Source organism: Rhinopithecus roxellana, chromosome 3 (assembly GCF_007565055.1).
Source record: "Rhinopithecus roxellana isolate Shanxi Qingling chromosome 3, ASM756505v1, whole genome shotgun sequence".
Classification (NCBI taxonomy): Eukaryota; Metazoa; Chordata; class Mammalia; order Primates; family Cercopithecidae; genus Rhinopithecus; species Rhinopithecus roxellana.
The window spans coordinates 41,265,855-41,286,422 of NC_044551.1; the positions used below are offsets into that span (position 1 = coordinate 41,265,855).

General features: G+C 53.2%; 1 protein-coding gene across 1 annotated transcript; it reads right to left on the bottom strand.

Moving 5' to 3' along the window:
- Window positions 1-476: 476 nt before the first annotated feature.
- On the bottom strand, window positions 477-18,577 carry CDX1 (caudal type homeobox 1). Its single transcript, XM_010373629.2, has 3 exons — window positions 18,034-18,577; window positions 2,120-2,265; window positions 477-1,560 (listed from the first exon to the last, which is right to left on the bottom strand). Exons 1-3 carry the CDS (start codon window positions 18,476-18,478, stop codon window positions 1,354-1,356), a joined length of 798 nt encoding a protein of 265 aa, XP_010371931.2. The 5' UTR covers window positions 18,479-18,577; the 3' UTR covers window positions 477-1,353.
- Window positions 18,578-20,568: the final 1,991 nt, after the last annotated feature.

The window sequence follows — 20,568 nt, forward strand, 5'->3', positions numbered from 1 at the left end:
CTGAAGAGCAATTCAGGATCCCTGAAGTGAGACCCTGAGGGGGGCTTTGTAGCTTCTCTCCTGCTCCAGCTGCCCAGACCACATATACCCTGAATGCATTCTCCCCTCTAGATCTTGCTCCCCTACCCTGGAGATGCCCTTCTCCGTAACCTTCCCCCTCCACATCTTCCCAGGCCATGCCCTCACATCCCTCCTCCAGTCTAGGGGACAAGGACTGTGTGCTTTCCAGGCCCAGCCATGCGTGGCACATGGGGGTGAGCAATGAATGTCATCTATTGAAAGAAAAACCTGAACATACCTGAAAAATTCAGAAGACTGGTATGTTGAGTCTGACGATCCGCTTACATTTTTACATAGTCTCATAGACCTACTCGAATAGTGTTCTGTTTTGATCTTTCAAATGTATTTTAAAGGTGACCTTGTTGTGGGCCTAAACAAACGGGAAAGGAATACACAATTGCTGGGGAAGGTGAGGATGATTTGTACTTCTCAAAAATGTTTCTTTAATGCTATGTATAATGATTTTTATGCATTTTTGAAAAGAGAAGAAAAATTTATTCTTGAAGCTGCATCCAAGAGATTCCACTCTATATACAACACCTGTCCAGCTGTGAGCTCTGCTTGGTCTGGAAAAAGTCCTCTGGGGGCTCCCTGGGCCCTGATGGACAGCCTGGTGGGGGTGTAGAAACCAGGTAGGGTAGACTCTGCCCCCTTCTTTTCTCCCAGGGCCTCCCTCTCAATCCAGAGGCCTCAATGAGAATGATCATGAGGGTTGTGATTCTGCAACCCAGTGGAGCAGTCATCAGAGCCCAGTGCTATGGGTTTTGTGCTTAGCATCCAGCCTGGGGAGGGCTCAGCGCCCTTATGATGGGGGCAGGTAGAGGTGAGGCTGCAGGAAGAGGCAATTGTGAGGTGACCACATTCCTCCCTCCTCAGGTCATGCTCTGCAAGCATTCGTCTTTTTTAGCTCCATCCCTTTTCTCCAGGATCAGTCTGGTCCCCACAGGAGCCTCCAGCTGCACCTCTGAACGTATGGAGGAGGAGGTAGGGCCTGAAGCCTTGTCTAGGCCCCTCCCCCAACAATTTGGGGCTTGAGATGCCCATGGGCGGTTGAGATCATCCACCCTGGACTCTCTTATCCCTCAGAGGTCTAGAACACAGGAGCTGGAAGGTCTTTATCCAACAGGCTTACTGCACAGATGGGCCAAGGGGATGCAGAGGGTGGATAGGTGACTGTCCACCATGTCCCAGAAGGTCAGGGCTGAGACTCGGCCCAGACCTCCTGGGCCCACAGGAACCACACTCCCAGCCCCCAAGTCCCCAGGTCTCCTGGCACACAGGCTGGGCATGGGGCTATGGCAGAAACTCCTCTTTGACAGGCATTGGGGAGGAGGTGGCCAGGAGGCTAGTGTTGCTGGGGCACAGGCCCCCCAGGGACGGCCCGCCTGGGGTGGCCGTGATGTCGTGGGCCGTCGGTGGCTGTGGGGGCTGTTGCTGCTGCTGTTTCTTCTTGTTCACTTTGCGCTCCTTTGCCCGCCGGTTTTGGAACCAGATCTTCACCTGTGGGGTTGGAAGACAGAGATGCAGTGGGCAGCGGGGAGAGAGTGAAGGAGAGAGCACAAGAAGGAGAGATGAGGACAGTGAGCCCCTATTTCTCCATGTGGCTTTGTGGCTTATCTCCTTTCCAGTCTCCCAGACCACATGGACCCTGAATTCATTCTCCCCTTCTAGACCCTGCACCCCTACCCTGGAGATGCCCTTCTCTGTAACCTTCCCCCTTTCCATCTTCCCAGGCCATGCTTCTTCCAGGAAGCCTTCCCTGTTTTCCCTGTGACTGCTCCCCTAATGTAAATAGCACGTGCACCTTCTACAGCACTAATCATAGCCTGCTATAGCCTGTGGCTAATCAGATCCCCTTACCCCTGCCTTTGGGGGCAAGGATATTGGTTTTGTTAAGGGAGGGTGCTGGTAGCACCTCAGTTTCTGCTGTGCCGTGTGACAATGGCCTGGAGACTCAACCTCTCTGTTTTCCTTCTACTGAGCTCTGTCATCTGCCTGGCAGCCTAGAGACCAGAGTCCTCGCACTGCTCCTATGGCTGAGATAGGATGACAGACACACCTGCCGTTCAGTGAGCCCCAGATTGGCAGCCAGCTCTGATTTCCGCCGGATTGTGATGTAACGGCTGTAATGAAACTCCTTCTCCAGCTCCAGGCGTTGGTGGTCAGTGTAGACCACACGGTACTTGTCCTTGGTCCGAGTCTTACCTGAGAAGCAGAAGAAGCCAGGAAGGAAGGTGAGTTGGGAGGAGGAGGCTGCAAAAAAGGCCCAGGTAGGACCCCTAGGAGGAAGACAATCCAGGTTCCCTGAAGTAGGACCCTGAGCTGGGGAAAGACATATACCCCAGGCTGAGGGAAAACAGTCATTTCCCACACTCAGACCCACAGACTCACAGTCTGGGAGGCAAGTGCTCCTCCCATGCCCATCAGGGAGGCAGTGAAGTGGGGAAAGCAACAAGGTCAGGGTTAAACAGCAGGCTGCTGATGGAGCTGCAGCTTCAACCCAGGTCTCCTGACCCAGAGCCCTATTCTGAAGGCCAGCTCCAACAGCTTTAAACCAGCAGCTTCCATATGTGGCTGCACAGCAGCCATTCTCCAGGAGCTTGTGAAGAACACAGCTTTGGCGCATCCCTGACCAGTTAATCAGAAAGCCTGGGGGTGGAATCTGCATTTTTAACAAACTCTTCAGGTGGTTTTGACTCTGTGGTCAGATATCAGATGGGTTTGAATTCTGGAGACACGGAGGGGATACTGGGCAGGCAAGAGTGATTAAGACTAATGAGATGGCAGCTGCTCCTTCCTCCTGTGCAAGAGAAGAGAGAAGGGAAGAGCCACTACAAGTAGAGGCGGAAGCAGAAAGAATCTGCAACTGTCCCAGGTGTGGGCTCCCTAGTTCCTTCCCAATGGCTGGGGATGGCCTCAACATCAGTCAAGGAGGACTGGGGCTGCTGGTGGACAGTGGACCCCTAGGACCTGTCAGTTAGCTCAAAGGTTCTGGCTCACGATACCAAGCTCTGAACTGGGCCTGCACGAGGGGCCGCAGGCTGGTCTGCCCAAGCCGTCCACACTTCCCTCTGTGTCCAGGCACCGGGCAGGAGAGATACAGCTCATCCCACAGATCCTCACTGAGCTCCTGCTGTGAGTCAAGCACTGGGCTACAACACTGAGCAAAATAAAGCGCCTGTCCTCATGATGCTTAGGTTCCAGGGAGGGAAATGAATGAAAAGAAAAATAAACATATAAAATATTTGATACACTAATTGATAAGTGTTTCAGGAGAAAAGGAGGCAGGGAAGGAGGATCAGGAATTTAGGGAGGAGACGGGTTGTGATTTTTTTTTTTTTTTTTTTTTGAGACGGAGTCTCGCTCTGTCGCCCGGGCTGGAGTGCAGTGGCCGGATCTCAGCTCACTGCAAGCTCCGCCTCCTGGGTTTACGCCATTCTCCTGCCTCAGCCTCCCAAGTAGCTGGGACTACAGGCGCCCGCCACCTCGCCCGGCTAGTTTTTTCTATTTTTTAGTAGAGATGGGGTTTCACCATGTTAGCCAGGATGGTCTCGATCTCCTGACCTCGTGATCCGCCCATCTCGGCCTCCCAAAGTGCTGGGATTACAGGCTTGAGCCACCGCGCCCGGCCGGGTTGTGATTTTAAATAGAATGTGCTGTTGAAGGCCTTCCTGAGAAGGGGAATTTCAGCAAAGCTCTAAAGGAGGTACAGGAAAGAGTCATGCAGGGCCGGGCGTGGTGGTTTACACCTGTAATCCCAGCACTTTATGGGAGGCTGAGGCAGGTGGATCACCTGAGGTCAGGAGTTCGAGACTAGCCTGGCCAATATGGTGAAACCCCATCTCTACTAAAAAATACAAAATTTCAGCAAAGCTCTAAAGGAGGTACAGGAAAGAGTCATGCAGGGCCGGGCATGGTGGTTTACACCTGTAATCCCAGCACTTTATGGGAGGCTGAGGCAGGTGGATCACCTGAGGTCAGGAGTTCAAGACTAGCCTGGCCAACATGGTGAAACCCCATCTCTACTAAAAAATACAAAAATTAGCTGGGCGTGGTGGCATACATCTGTAATCCCAGCTACCCGGGAGACTGAGGCAGGGGAACAGGAGAATTGCTTGAACCTGGGAGGTGGAGGTTGCGGCGAGCCTAGATTACACCACTGCACTCCAGCCTGGGTGACCGAGTGAGACTCCATCTCAAGAAAAAGAAAAAAAAAAAGAGTCATGCAGACGTCTGGGGAGAGGGTTCTAGGCAGAGGGAACAGCAAGTGCAAAGGCCCTGAGGTGGGGCATGCCTGCTGTCTGACTGCTGTCTGACAGTGAGGAACTGTGAGGAAGCTGAGGTACAGTGAGAAGGGGTTGGGACAGGAGACAAAGGGAGGGACTCTGGGTTTTCCTGTGTCTGGGACAGGAGCCACTGCAGGATTCTGAGCAGAGGAGACATGAAGTCTGATGTAGGTTTTAATATTACTCTGGCTAGTGCATGGAGAATAGATTTGTAGGAGGAAGGGGAAGTGCAGGGAGAGCTGCCATAACCCAGGAGAGAGGGCGGTGGCTTGGCTTTGTTACGGTGCTCAGCCTGGGGCCCAGAGCTGAGGTTAATATCAGGGCTTTCTTTGGGACTCTGATCAGAGGTCTGTCTGGAGAGAATACTGGGAGTCATGCTTGGCCTGGGCTGGTGTTGGGCCTGGCTAAGCACCAATTTCCTTTATAAGAAGCTGAGCACGTGGCTATAAATAGGAGGCGCATGCAAGCACTTCCAGACCCACACACGCTCCCACCCAGGCATGGTGGGTCTCTGAAAGACCATCAACCCCTCCTGCCTCTCCCAAGTGCCCCCACCACAGCCCAGCCTTCACCTTCTTGGGTCTCAGCCCTGGTCCTGCCTGTCCCTCGGCACCCCTGCACTAACCATCTACCCTCCCCCATTCTGACGCCTGTCCCACTCCACCAAGCCCACGCAGCTTGGCAGGACAGCCACTGGGCTCCCCGTGAGCCAAATGGCTTTGTGGAGAATGGGAGACAGCAGATGTTCCTGGGCAGCTTTTCCCTGAGTTTCCTGCCAGAGCAGAGGAACCGCACCGGACGCTTCCACGTCCACTGACCTCAGTTTGCTGCCTAGCATAGCACGGGAGAGCCTCGGCCTTCAGCCAGGCTTGGCCCCAGGAAAGGGATAAGGGAGTGGCTGCCCAGGCCTTGGCTCCAGATAGGGCCCCTCCTTGGCCTAGAAAATGCAAAGCCGGCTCAAAAACAGTTCTGCCTAATGCCACCAGCACTGGAGACCAACACGGCTCTGAATCCCTAAAGCCGGAAGTGGTTGTCAGAGTTTGGTCTCCTCCCACTTTACTGAGGAAGAGACTGGGGCTCGCAATGGTTGCATGGCAGCTGGAGGGCCAAGGAAGAGGCCTGGTGAGCCCTTCTAGTCCAGCCTCCCTGTGTAGTCAGGGTCACTGAGGCCCGGGCAGTACAGGCCTGCCCAAGGCCATGCCCCCTGCTCTAGAGCTCTTGCTGCCTCTCCAGGGCACAACTCCTCATGCTGCCAAATTTAGGGCCCACTGAGTCTGCCATGGAGCCCCCAAAGTGTTGGTAACAGAAGCTTAAACAGCAGACCACCCTTCCATTGCTACTTCTGAGAAAGCAGAGCCCAGACCATGGTGAGGGAAGGCCACTGAGAGCCCCAGGCTGGAGGCCCTTAAAATGCCCAGAGGACTCACAGCCACCCCCAGGAGGACGGGCCTGAGGCAGGGCATGAGGCTCCCTGCCCACCCAGACCTTGGCCTAGAGATCATAGGCAGTGGTCCTGAAGGTGCCTTTTCCGTAGAGTCCTAGCACCCACTCCTGCCTCTTCTGATGAGCAAGCCCAGACCCATGACAGCCATTTCATAGGTGGGGGGAAATGGGCTCTGAAAGGGCACCTGCAGAGGGCCATCCTGACTGGTCATGGTATGAACCAAGTCTTAGGTGTCCTGACCTCAGGCCCAGCTCTTCCACAAGTGAGGGGGTCAGGAGTGAGACCAGATGGAGATAGGGTTTAGCTGCACAATTACTCCTCTCTGTCCTGGCAAGGCTGCCAGTAAAGACCTGGCCCACAGGCCTTGTCACCCCTCTTTGGGCTCTGGAGAGGAGCTGGTGGGCTCAGGAACCCATTGGCCAACTTCTCTCTGGTGGAGCTGCTTGAAACACACAATTTTAGTGCAAGAAAATGGTTCTGCCAAAGAACAAAATGTTTGCTATCACACTGTGTGGCTCAGAAACCGGGGAATCCCATATGCTGTTCCAGGAGTGAGAACTGAAACATCCTCCTTAGCGCCCAACTTGGCGATATCTAGCCTCATTTAACAGGCACATACCCTCTGACCCAAGAATCCCATTTCCAGCAACTGATCCTACCAAGAGCTGCCCAAAGCTCCATCTGTTTCTGATAGCACAAGACAAAAGACAACAAACATGTGTACAAGAAGAAAGCTGGTGAGAGAAGGGATGGTGCATTCATGGAGAGGAGCATTATGCAGTCATTAAAAAGAAATTTCAAAACCCCATATGTCTCAATATGGAGCAATTTCTAAGATGTGTAAAAAAAAAAAAAAAGCAAGACAGAATAGTGTAAATAGTAATGGTATAAAAACGGGGGAGACACACACATACCCAAACATCTGTGCACCCATACAGTTCTTTCTGAAAGAATATACAAGAAGCCAGTAATAGGGGCTGCCTCTGGGAAGGGCACTGGAGTTTGGAAAGCCACAGGTAGGAGGGAGACTTTGGGGTTTTTAAATCTTTACCAAGTGTATGTGTGAATTCATATTTTTAATGACAGCCAGGAACCCTGGGCTCCAGTCCCAGCTCTGGGCTGGAACTCCCTACTGCCCTAAGACACCTCTGAAGCCTGGAAAGGAGGGGGCAGGGAGGTGCATGAGAGCAGTGGGATGGGGAGAGGGCCCAGGATGAATTATTTACAGGCCCCTGGGACGCTGGAGCTAAGGGGGAAGTCCAGGCTCCTATAACAGGTGTCTGCTGAGGGGCTGGCCACTCCCAGCCACCTAATGAGTAATCCTCTGGGCCAGAGGCCCGTGTGAATGGGTGGGAGGGAGAATGGGGAGCCCCTTCAGCTCTTCAGGGGTGAGCACAGAGGGGAAGAGCCTTGGGTATCTCACCGAAATGGGAGGCTTTCTTTCTCCAGTTTTGGGATGTGCAGAATGTCCCATCCATATGGATCAGGCCACCACGGGAGGTAGCAAACTCCCGTCCCCTAAAGCATGCACAGTACAGGCCAATGGCTCCCCATGCCTGACCAGCAGCCTTGGAACTGCCTGGGAAGCTTTTTCAAAGCACAGATTCTGGCCCCAGAAATTCAAATTCAGTGGGGCTCAAATGGGGCTCAAAACTTGGTACTTGAATAGTTTTCCAGGTGACCCTAACGTGGTTGGTTGGGCTTTAGCTGCACAATTACTCCTCTCTGTCTTGGCAAGGCTGCCAGTGAAGACCTGGCCCACAGACTTTGTCACCCCTCTCTGGGCTCTGGAGAGGGGCTGTGGAGCCCAACAGAGGTACACTCTGTGACTCCAGAGGTGTCTTAGGGCAGTCAGGAGTTCCAGCCCATAGCTGGGACTGGAGCCCAGAGCTCCTGGATGTCATTGAAACCAAACCTCTGGGCTTGTGGAGTGCAGCTTCTTACCAGCTGGGTAACCTAGGACAGTCTCCCCACCTCTCTGAGCCTCATTCTCTGTATTTGTAAAATGGGGAAAATTAATATTCTAATAATAGCCAACACGTCCACGTGCCGGGCCCTTTGCATACATCTCTCAATGACCCATGGAGTTGGGGACTATTAACTCTATTTTACAGATGAGAAAACTCAGGGTCAGAGAGGACCATGCATCAGGCAAGTGGGATTCAAAACCAGGTCTCTCTGGCCTCAGAAACAGCAGTAGAACCTATCAATCAAATGGTACAAGGTTTCTTATAGTCCTCTCCAACCCTGCAGCATAGAGGGGCTCACTTGAGATAGATGGACAATGTCTAGCACAGTACCTGGCATGCAGGAGGTGCACGGGGAAAGGCAGATCTTACTTGTTTCCAACAGTGGTGGGATGACCATCTGGCAGGAATGCCAGGAAATGGATCTGTGCAATGGGCGATCTGCTAGAAATGACCGTTTACTTATAAGGTCCCTTCCAACTTGGAAACGTGAACCTCCCAATGTTTATTGATTCTCTGATTGTGTTTGTTATTGTAGCTGAAACAATTCTAAGACCAACTTGACAGTCTGAGAGTCTAGACACTGGGCCTGCCCAGCTGGAGGATGGGGACAGGAGCCACGGTGGCCTGCAGTGGGGGCTCCCCATCCAGCCTAGGCCAAGCAAGGACAGAGTGTGGCCTCTGCTCCAGCACAATCAAATGGCCCCTAGGTCAGCACTTCCTTTGCCCTCTTCCTGCTGGGTGTGTGGCCCTGGGGGATGACCAGCTTTGGCCCCCCAGGCCTGGACCACAAATCTAGCTCCAAAAACCTTTGTGACTCCTCCCTGAGTGGTCCAGCCCCAACTGGCTGTGCTTCAAAATCCTAACCTCTAATACACACATGCACACAGTCATGCACATCTGTACACACAAGGGCTTGCTAAAAATACAGATTCCCAGGCCCCACTCCAGATCTACTGCATCCTAATTTCTCTGTCATCTTTAACAATGCCCCTGTGGATTCTGAACCACCAGCTCAGAAGTCAGTGGGTCCTGGTCCCAGTTCCATGCCATCTGTGTGGCCTAGAATTAGTTCCTCCTCTCCTCTGGGCCTTGGTTTTGCCTGTGCACCAGTTCAAGTGCCCTCGAGACTCTGAAGCTTTAAGCCCTCTGTGCAGCTGTAAGCCCCGCTCCTGCCACCTTGCTGCCTGCCACCCCAGGCAACCCCCGCAGGGAGCACATGCCCTGCACACCCTCCAGCCACGTCTCTCAGAGACCCACACTGCATGCAGCAAGAGGCGATGGGGAGTTCACCCATGTCTGTGATGCCAGCCTGGGAATGACAAATGGAAGGGCATAGGGCTTTTGGCAGGAGGGGTCAGGGGAGGTGGGAATAGGGTCGCCATAGAATCCTATTGCAAAGAGCCCCCTTTTCCAAGATAAGGAAGCAAGTCCAGAGAGCTTATAGGTCACTTGATGTGGATGACTGCAGGGCCAATAAGCAAATGAAAAGGTGGGAGAGAGGGGCTCAGGAGAACTGATCTCCTCACCCCAGATAATACTTGTAGGAGCGCTACAAGGGTGGCAGGACGTGGGCCAGCTCAGAGGCGGTGGCGCTTCTGGTGAGGGGCCTAAACTGTAGCAGCATCACACTCTACTGAGGTTTGGGAAGGGCTGGGTGTTCGGGACAAGCTTCCAGACCTTGCCTGGTGGCAGAGACCTGGGCTGTGGTCCAGCCTGGCCATCTTAGTTGAAGGACTTGACAAGTGACCGAACTTCCCTGGACTTTCCTTCCTCTGCCTGGGGAACAGAATGGCTGTGAGAGCAGTCTGGAAAGGGTAAAAAGCTATGGAGACAAAAAGGAGAAAACAGCTATTTGCAGAAGCGGGCATGTTGGTGGAGTCCCTCATGAGAGAAAGGAATGTCGCCTAATGGGGAGCCACAGGGCCAAGAACACACTGGCCTGGGAGTGGGGAGATCTGGCTGGCCCACCAGCTGGACATGTGATCCCTTATTTGGGCCTGTTTCCCCATCTGTACCACCAGGGGGAGGGCCCTCCACTGTGCCCTAACCTCACCAGCTCTACAATGGATGGATGCCCTTCCTGGGACATCAGGTTTTCTGCCTGACCCACAACTGGGTGCTTGTCTTGGCTGATCTGGCAGTCCCAGGCTGCTAATATCATGGTTCCTCACTCAAGCCCTAGCAGGGATGAAGCTGGCGTGGGAGTGGGGAAAGGGGGACAATGGCCAGGCCAGCCATTTTGGGAGTCCTGCAGCCTTAGCCAGATTCTCCTCCCCACTGTCACCCTCCTTCCTAGTTAGAGTTCTTCATCATCTCTGCACCCTCCTCCTCCAGGGCCACCTTTGCATCATCTGCTGTCCTATCTTCTTCATCAAGGTCCACAATCTGACCCAGCTTTGGGAGGCAGCAAAGAGTAAGGGACTTTAGAGTCAGAGACCGGTGGCTCTCCCCCAGTCTGGCCATGTGACAGTGGTATGTTCCTGGGCAAGTCGCTGGACCTCTTTGAGTTTCAGTTTATTTATCTTCAAAATGAAGACCTGAATGCTTTCTTTATATGGTAGTTATGGAGACCAAAGTGATAACCTACTTAACAAAGCACTTATTAATAAAAACTGTGATGATGAAGATGATGATACTACAGAGACAAAGAAGCTGAAAGAGGCAGGAGAGAGGCCGGGTGCGGTGGCTCATGCCTGTAATCCTAGCACTTTGGCAGGCTGAGGCGGGTGGATCACCTGAGGTCAAGAGTTCGAGACCAGCCTGACCACCAACATGATGAAACTCTGTCTCTACTAAAAATACAATAATTAGCTGGGTACGATGGCGAGTGCTTGTAATCCCGGTTGCTCCGGAGGCTGAGGCAGGAGAATCGCTTGAATCCAGGAAGCGGAAGTTGCACTGAGCCGAGATTGCGCCACTGCACTCCAGCCTGGGCGACAAGAGCAAAACTCCAACTCAAAAAGAAAAAAAAAAGGCAGGAGAGATTCCTCAATGCAAGAACAAGGAGCTTATGCAGAATGGATTTCCATTCTGGGAACTCTTGAGATGGATTTTTCTGCACTGTCCAATATGACAGCAACTAGCCACATTGATTAAATAAAATGTAAAATTCTGTTTCTTAGTCACACCAGTCATTTCAAGTGTTCAACAGTCACATGCAGCTGGTGACTGCCTACTGGGCAGCACAGATACAGAGCATTTCTATCCTGGCAGAAAGTCCTACTGGACAAACACTGCTAGATCAAACTCCTACCAGGGTCCGGACGCCCACACTGCAACACACGCCTACTAGCTGCAAAGCAGCCAGTTCTTGCATCTGCCACCCATTTATATACTTCCTGAGTTTTTCCACAGGGGCACCCTGAGCCCAAGACAGCCCTTCAAGATTTACAAACAGCGACTGCATCCCTTCAGGTCTTCTCCTAGGCTGAAGAACTTGAGGCCTCTCTGGACTGTTTCCTGGTGGAGTTTCCAGGCCACTGCAACCTGGCCATCTTCCACTAGTCTAGTCTGAGAGTGAAGCCCTTGCTACTCCACTGCAGGCGTGGCTCCCGAAGTCTCACATTTGAGGTGGGGCTGCAGTGAGGAGCTCTGCCTCCAGCCTCTTTCTCCCCGACGCTGGCTGTGTGACCTTGGTGAAGACCCTTCCCTTAGGCCTCGGCTCCCTGAATGCTCTTTGAGGGTAGGGCCATGCCATTTAGCTCACCAGCACCTATCACGTGCCTGACACAGTGAATACTTGATGAATCCTTGCTGAATACATAAAACAAACCTGCTACTTCCTCTGCTTCCTTAACTCCATAAACAGCACCTCCATCCTCCAGCCATTCAGATCAAATCCAAGGTGGCACCTCTGAGTCCTGTCTCCCTTGCTCCCCACGTCCACCCCAGCAGCTGGCGGCTCAGCCTCCAAAGCACAGCCTTCTGTCCATCTCCATTGCTCCTAAAGTTTAGTCTGAGCCACTCATCTGATGGAGAAGAAATGTACTGTTCTGGGGACAGAAATCCTGCATTTGAAAAAATGCTGAACACACTGAGCACCCAATCGATGCTGGTTCGCATTATGATTACCATAATAACTGCACAGTACTTATTTGATAAATAGTTCCTTACCTCCTTCATGGCAGGGGAGGTAGATTAAAAACAAACAAACAAATGAAATAATGACAAACTGCGATTAGTAGTAGGAAGGAAAGTGAGCAATGAGCTAAACTGAGTGGGGAGGTGGGGGGAAGAACCCTACTTTACTTAGCTGGGGGAGGTCTCCAGGAACAGGCCACATTTAAGCCAAGACCTGAGGTTGAGAAGGAGGCTTCCATGTCATGAACAGGGAAGGAGATTCCAGGGAGGGTGAGCAGCATGTGCAAAGGCCCCCAGGCAGGGAGGAGCAGAGTGAGGGCAGAGAGGGCAGCTCTCTGTGCGCAGGTTGGACCCGTCTGCCTTGTTCAGGCCATCATCTCCAATGCCTAGGAGCAAGTTCAGGACAGAAGACACTCACAGAGTATTACTGCTTGCCTGATTGAATGAATGAATGAGAGAGGCACAAGATGAGGCTGGAGAGGCCAGCAGATTCTGTGGCAGAGGGATTTGGATTTGGTTTCAAGAGCAACAGGAAGCCATGGGAGGGTGTGGAGCCTAGCTTGCTCCTTCTTTCTGTTGATGGGGGGATCCATGTGGGGTGCCCCCACAAGCCTGAGGGGTGAGTGTGGCAGGGGGAGGGTCTGTCATGCTAACATGGTGATGGCCCTGACTCCAGATGTGAATGTGGTTTCCACATCCCGGGAGCTCCAACACAGAAACCTGAGAGGCTGGCCCATTAAGATAACTTCCTACAGACCCGCCAGACCCTGCTGCTAACAAACCATTTTGGACCTTCACAATGATTCCCTAAGCTCTAAGCAGCAATATCTGCCAAAGCAGCAGGGAGAAAACACCCAACCAAAAAAAAGCCTTCTGCCACCTTCTAACTGGGTCATTCCCTTTCCCAGCTACATCTGAGCGATGAGGTGTCAAATGTAGCTTCTGCCTGGAGAATCAGTTCTAAACAGCCTGGCCCCTGCTGGGCCCCCCTCCTCCCCCAGCCTCTTACAGTACATCCCCTGCCTGGCCTCCTTTTCCCCCCACCTGGCTTGGAATGTCCATGGGGAAGGGGGGGTCTCGGGCTCCCCTTCCTGAGTGTGTGGCTTTATTTCATAGATGCTTGCTGGGCTGTAGACTGGGTATAAACACGGTGCTGCCATGTCCTCGCTGTGTGAGCTTGGGCACGCTACCTTACGTCTCATTATCCTGATCTATAAAATGAGTCTAATACTAGATCCTTACACCACTCAGGGCTATCATGAGACTTAAGTGAGATCACCCACGCAAAGTTCTTGGCACAGTGCCTGGCATGCAGTAAAGATTTAGCCAATGCCACAGTTATTTGCTCTCTCGCGAGCTCCTACTATGTGCAAGGCAGGGTGAGGATGGGACTGATTAGGACTGGTCCTCGAGGGACTACAGATGGTAAGTGGCAGGCATAAATAAGACAATGAAAGTAGAGAGTCAGTGGTAAGTGTCATGAAAACAAGGGCCTGATACAATGCTTAGGAGAGAGGAATTAGGGAGGGCTTCCTACAGGAGACAGCCTTGGAGAAGGAACAGCATTTGAGCTGGTGACGAGCAGGTTCTCTGAGCAGCATTTGAGCAGGAGACGGAAGGGAGGGCAATGCAGGTCGAGGGACCAGACTGGAGAGGCAGGGAGTTTGAGGTCTGTGCTCCAGTGCACCTGCTGAGGACTGGTTGAGGTGGTCACAGGCACCGATGCCCTAAGCAACTACTGTGTGCTAGCTGCAGGGTGGTGCTTTGCAGGCATCTCTTTCCAGATGCAATCCTATTATTATCCTGTTACAATGGAGAAGCCCAGGCTCGGAGAAATGATCCAAATTAACTTGCCCGAAGCTATATAGCTTCTTATGGAAATTCAGTTCCAGGTCTGAGACTCCCAAGCCCTGGCTCTTAACTTATCTAGTCAAAGTAGCAGGAGAATGGCTTCAATAGATGGTTGAGGCTAGTTCTCAAGAAGGCTCTGATTGCCACAGAAATGGAGCTAGATTTTACAACAAAGAAATGGCATAAAATGAAATGGCAATTCCATGTCAGTAGGGAGCCACAGAATGCTCCTGAGTAGGGCATGTGCCTTGAGAAGGTAAATATGGCAATGGTTTTAGAAGACAGCTGGAACATCACAGAGAGGCTGAAGGTGAGAGAACAGGCTGGTGGCTGTGGCAATGGGCCAAGGGAGAGGGCCTGCAATGTGGGGGGAAGGGAGCATTCATGCCCTTCATGGGCCTCAGTTTCCCCATCTGAAAGCTGACGAAGTTGGACCAAGATCTAAACCTTGCTCCCACAGTCTCATCCACATGAACGTCTCCCTAGTCCTGAGACCTCAGCCACCCCAATGGGCTATTCACCTGTGGAGCAGGTTTATTCAAAGGAATTGGAGGCTGAGCCTTCCACAGAAGGATGATGTGTAACCCTCCTAATGAAAATGCTGATATTTAAAACCCACCTCATGAAAACACAAAGAGAAAAGAAAAAAAAAACAACGTCTTGTAGTCATTTCCTATCCTGGCCTCAGTCAAATGATACTGATCACTCAGAACTGATTAATATTGTCTTTAGGAATCGGAGACTGGTTGAAGCCCAACAGCCTCTCTCTCATCTTTCCCATTGTCACCGCCCCCTACTTAGAAGAAACTGAAGTCTCAGTCCCAGCCTCAGCAACCCCACTTCCCCACGTGAGTCGGGGTACCATCCAAGTGGAGAGACAGAGGCAGCCAGGTTTCCACTGACCTGAACTGCTTGGCTGGACAGTCACAGGTCCCAGTCCTAGGACTGGGACCTCAGAAACCTGTGTGAAAGCTAAGATCTCACCCACCCCCCCCCACCCCCCCGTTCCCCAGAGATAACTTTTGTCCCTCACACTTGCTCTGTTCATTCACTCAACAAAATATATTGAGCACCTACTAAATGCCATGCACTGAGCTGGGTGCCAGGATGCAGTGGTGGGTTAAGCAGACATAGCTCTGGACCTCATGGGAATGGACAACATAGAAACAAGTGTAAGGAAGTGAGTAGACTGGAATTAGTGCTCTGAAGGAAACACAGCAAAGATTCGTGATGATTGTAGCGGGGAGTCCACTTTGGGAAATGGTGGAGGGCTTCACAGAGGAGGTGATGATTAAACTAAGATCTGAAGGGTAAGAAGGATCCACTCTTGCAAAGAATCAGGGGAAAGAGCTTTCCTGGAAGAGAGAACAGCATGTGCACAAGCGCTGCAGTAGGACTTGGCAGGTCTGAGAAACTAAAAGAAGTCTGGAACAGCTAGAGCTTGAAAGCCAAGGTGAGAGCAGCCAGGGATTAGGTCAGGGAGGCAGGCAGGTGCAAATGCTGTAGTCTTATAGACCTCAGGAAGGAATGTGGGGTTTATCCTACATATGATGGGAAACCACAGGAAAATTCTAAACCAATACTTCTGACATCGAGCCCAGCTCAGCCCCGCTTGTGTGAAACTGGAACATTCCTCACAGTCTCTGTACCTGGGTTTCCTCATCTACATGTGTGGTCTCTAACTGTCCAGTTTGTCCATTCTCGAATGCTGGAGGCTCAGAAGTGGGGGAAGAAGGGGCTAGCCAGGATTGGTGGCAGGCTGAAGACCTGGTGGCCAGTGTCAGTGGGGATTGGGAGGGCAGTGGCATGCACTGATCCTCCTTCAGCTGTCCTGGACAGCAGCATTGCACAGGAACTGCCCCTGGAAACCCTGTGCCTTCATTGCCCAGAAGGAGAAACTGAGGCCAAAGACAGGAGGGGCTTGGCCTCTCTTTCAGGGACAGTCAACAGTTTCAACCCAATTCTGCTCCCACTTCAGGATAGAGAGGCAGCACCTTCTAGCTTCAAGGTCAGGGTTCCCACATCCTCTGCAGAAGGGGGCTAACCTGGCTCCTAGGCAGTCCCTTTCCTGGAGCCTTGGGAACCCCCAGACCTCCTTCTGCCTTTCCCTCTACTCTCAGAGAACAAGGAGGGAAATGCTTTTTTGCGTACGGCAGACTCATCTGCCTGCAGACAACAGTTTTCAAGCGACTTTTGAGACCAGAGGATGAGCCAGGCTCAGCAGCTCTCGTGCCCAGAGGCACGAGGTGATTTGTACAGAAGATCCTCCAGGATCCCCCAGTCCTCCAACCCCCATTGACACACTCCTTTTCCCTTACACAGTGATGGCCTCTCTCCAAGTCCCTACCCATAGGGAACCTCCCCATTCATCTCCAAAGTCACCAGATAAGCAGGAAGCAGCAAGTGCAACAGAGGAGCAGGAAACGCAGGCTTCCTTCTCCAGAGCCTCACAGACTGGGAACTGCAGGATCCTGAGCACTGGTGCTGCCACCACCTCCTCTCATATAATACAGGGTTCTTAACCCCGGATTTATGAATAAAGCTTCTGGGAGCCTCCAGAACCCCTGAAATTGCCCAATGATGCAACACTTTTTCCCTAGAAAAAAGATTTGTACCTTTCAGCAGATTTTTCAAAGGAGTCCTTTTGTAACTCAAACAAGGGTACAAACCACTGCATAACCTCCCTTCTCTCTAATTTCACAGATGGTAGAACTGAAACCCAGAAAAGATGACTGATTTAAGAGGAGCTGTTGTATAGATGTGTGGTCTCTAACTGTCCAGTTTGTCCATTCTCGAATGCTGGAGGCTCAGAAGTGGGGGAAGAAGGGGCTAGCCAGGATTGGTGGCAGGCTGAAGACCTGGTGGCCAGTGTCAGTGGGGATTGGGAGGGCAGTGGCATGCACTGATCCTCCTTCAGCTGTCCTGGAGAATTAGAGCACAGACTTAGTGGTTAGTCCTCCTAGGTTCAAATCCCGGCCCCACTAGTTACGGGTTATATGTCCTCGGGCAAGTACTAAAAGTCTCTATGCCATAGTTTCTTCATCTTAAAATGGGGGTGATAATAGTACCCACAATGATGTTTTAAGAGTTAAAGGAGTTAATGCATGCAAGATCTTACTTATGTCATGCCTGGTCCGTTAGTAAGTGTTCCAAAACATTAGCTGTTATTTAATCAAGGCCACAGAAGCAAGCGGCAGAGTCTGGTTCCCTGTACCTCCCTGGAGGCAGATAGGAGGTTCTGTATCCCTGGGACTTCCAAGAAGGGTATATGATTATGGCCAGAACCTGTAGCTCCTGATCAAGGCCAACCCAGCATCTGCCCTGAGGCAAGCTGAGGGTGTGTGGGGAGACCGGGGTGAAGAGTGTGAGGAGGTGGGGGAAGTCCCAGGCTTATTCCCAGCTGGGGGAAGGGGAGGAGGGGCTGGACATCAAAGGGTGGGCAGGCCAGCTTCCCGCCCCCAAGGCTAGGTGGCCTTTGTCAGGACAGGCCGGACACAGTCGGGACAATGGAACATCGTGTTCACTTTCCGGCCAACAGGAGTCACTACCGAGCTAAGGCAGAGCCAGTTACATGACAAAGGGGGGACCCACAACGGAGGTCAAGCCGCCCCTCAATAAAGTTGGGCCCTTTGTCCTGCCCCCTCCCCTGCCTTTGAAGAGGGCGGATCAGAGAGGCCTGCCTGGGGGCAGGAGGTTCACAGGCTCAGGAGCCAAACAGTAGCCCCCTTCCCACTGCTCCCGCTTCCCCTCCCCCGGGGTCAAGAGTTCAGGGAGGACCCTGGGAAGGTAAGGTACAGACCCCTCGCCGCAGTCTGGCCAAAGAGGGCTCTTTTTCAGCCTGAAGGATATGACCCAGCAATCTCTTGACTGTATGATGGGGAGACCCAGCCCTGGCCAGGAAAGTCACCTGCCCTTTTCACACAGTTAGCGAATCGTCCCTTCTGGGGGGAACTTGCCGCCTTTGCCTAGGGTTGGGTTAGGAGTAGAAGAAGCAGATGAAGAGCAAGGAGTCGGTGTTGCTAAATGAGTGTGGGACACGTCTGGGAGCCTGCGTTCTAGTTCGGGCCTTGCTCCGCGGCCGTAGGCGCATTTCCGCACTCGCAAGGGGTCTCGGTTTCCCTATTTGTACAGAGAGAGGGTTAGGCTGTGCTGCTGAAGGCTTCGATAGCCTGAGACTCAGGAGAGGGAGCTCAAAAAGCAGCCCCCCGGGGCGAGAGCGGACAGGAGGGCCACACTCCCGGGAACCCGAGCAAGGCCGGAGCAGAGGTCAGACACGGGGCGGCCTGGGCCGCGCCCGAGCACCTGCAGGTCCAGAGGTGCAGGGCGAGGGAGGGGTCCTTACCGCTGCCACTGCCGCCTCCGGCCGCCACGCTGCGCCGCATCCATTCGTAGGGCGTCCGCCTCTGCGCTCCGGGCGAGGATGGTGTGCCCGGGCCCCCGAGGGGCTGCGCCAGGTGGCCCGGGCCGGGCCCAGGGGGCGCAGGCACCGGGCTAAAGTCCAGAGGGGGCCCGAATGCCAGCGGAGCTGGGCTGGCTGCAGGGGCCGCGGGGCCCGGGCCGTAGGCGGCGGCCCAGTCGTCCTTGGGCGCAGGGAAGGGCGCCCCCCAGGCCGTCGGGGGCGCGGGGGCCGGCTCCACGTGAGAGTAGCTGGGGAAGTCGGGGTACTGCGGGGGCGCCGGGGGCGGGGCGGGGGGGCCGTAGGCTTGCGGGCCCAAGCCCAGGCTGGCGGGCCTGGCGGGGCCAGGGTACACGGGCGAATCCTTGTCCAGCACATAGCCCACATACATGGTGGCCGCGGGGCCCCCCGCGCATGCTGGGCCCTGGAGCCGCCGCTGCCGGCCGCCCCGACGACGAGCAACCGCTCACCTGAACTCGCCTGTCCTGCCGCCAGCGCCCGCCCCACCCAGGCCTTTTATAGCTCCGGGCCGCCCGCGGCCCCAGCCGAGGCGGGTTTGCATTTCAAAGCGGGGGGAAGCCTCCGGGCCGCGAATCAAAGGGGGAAACCCATCGGGGGCGGGGGGTTCAAAAGGAGACAAATTGCCGCCCCAAGCGGGAGGTGGACTGGCCAAGGCCTGGAGGGGGTGGGGGCGCGGAGGGCGCGTCTTGGGCGAGGGTGGAGGCCGCGCTGCGAGTGGAAATCTCTTGCCAGGGGGCGGCCTAGCGGCCTGAACACCTTGTCCTTCCAGTGGCCGTGTGGACGGCCCTGCAGCCCCATTTTACAGGTGGAGGAACAAGCACCCAGGGGCCAGGGGGATTCTTGGCCAACTTCACACAGTGACCAGCTTGAGGTGAGGGGCAACGCAGACTTCAAACAGGGCTCCGGTCTGTAGGAGCGCAGGTCCTTAATCTTTCGGCGGGGAGGGGTCACGACCCCTCTCGTCATGGAAGCTGTGGATGTTTTTCCCTGGGGAAATGCACATATGCACATACATACACGAGTGTTCTTTACAGTTGGGGGACTGCCTGGGTTGGCCTTCTAGAGAAAGTTCTCAAAAGGCAGAGTGTGTGTGTGTGTGTGTGTGTGTGTGTGTGTGTGTGTGTGTGTGTCTGTTGGGGGGGTCTTCTGGGGACATTACAGGAAACTTTTAGCAAATTATCTTGATGACCCTCTACCCTCCTTTTTTAATTGAGAAGTTTCAAGCATACACAAAAGTAGAATTGTATAATGAACTGCTGTGTACCCATCACCCCGCTTCAACAACTATTAAGGTTTTGTCACACTTATTTCATCTACTCCCCGCTTTTCTGAAGTATTTTAAAACAAATTCCAGACATCATGTCATTTTACCCCTACATACTTCAGCACGCATCTCTAAAATACATGGACATTTTCTTACATAATATGCCATTATCACATCTAGCAAAATTAACACAAATTCCTGGGTATTACCTAACACACAGTTCGTATTCAGAGTACTCCAATTGATTCAAAAATGTCTTTTTAGCAGTTGGTTTGTGTGAATCGGGATCCAAAAGCCCTGATGCGTTTATTATGGCTGGAGCCCCCTTGGGATTTTAAACGCATCACATGTTCCTCCACCCCATATTAAGGACTGGCAAACATTTCATAGCTACCTAAGGGGGAGTGGGGGATGGGAACACTTGAGGGGGTGTCAGTGAACTGGGAGTAGGGGCAAGGCTGAGGGATTTGGGGAAGGATGCATGAAGGACAGGGCTCTGGGTCAGGAAGTCAGGTGGGGTCCCTCCCCACAAGGGCTGTGTGCCAGGGAACTGTGCAGAAGCACCCTGTGGGATTGGATGGGCCCACATTTCCTGGGTTCCTCTCATTGTGCAGAGATGTGTGGTCCCCCAAAGAAGGTCAGAATCAGGGTCTTATCTGTTCAACCCGTCTCTCTCTTGGGTCACCATATTAGCTGAGGGCTGGTAGGTATCGTCTCAGGGCTGGGCAGATGTTTCGGGATCAGGACATAATTTGCTGGGCCTGGAGCAAAATAAAAAAATATAAGGTCCCTTGTTCGAAAATGATTAAAGATTTCAGGATGGTGGCAGCAGAGCATTCACCTGAGCCCAGGGCCCTTCCACACACTGGCCTCTGTGTGACTGCAATGGTGACCCGCCCAGGAAGCTGGCCCTGGTGAGACTCTTGCTCTTCTGGAGCTCTGGTATGTGATAGAGCCGGAGACTCAGCCAGCACAGGGCTCCTTCCACTTCCTGCTCAGAGGAACCCTTTCCATTGCACAGGTAGAAGCATTGAGGCTCAGAAAGGAAACGAGTAGTGCCCAGTGTTTGCAGCAAAATGAAGGCTGCTTGTAGGAGAGGGGAAGGGAGATCCTGGCTGTTGCTGACCGGGTGGAGCCCTTGGCTACCTTGCGGGAGCACATGGCTGTCCACATGTGTGCAGATCAGCACATGACAC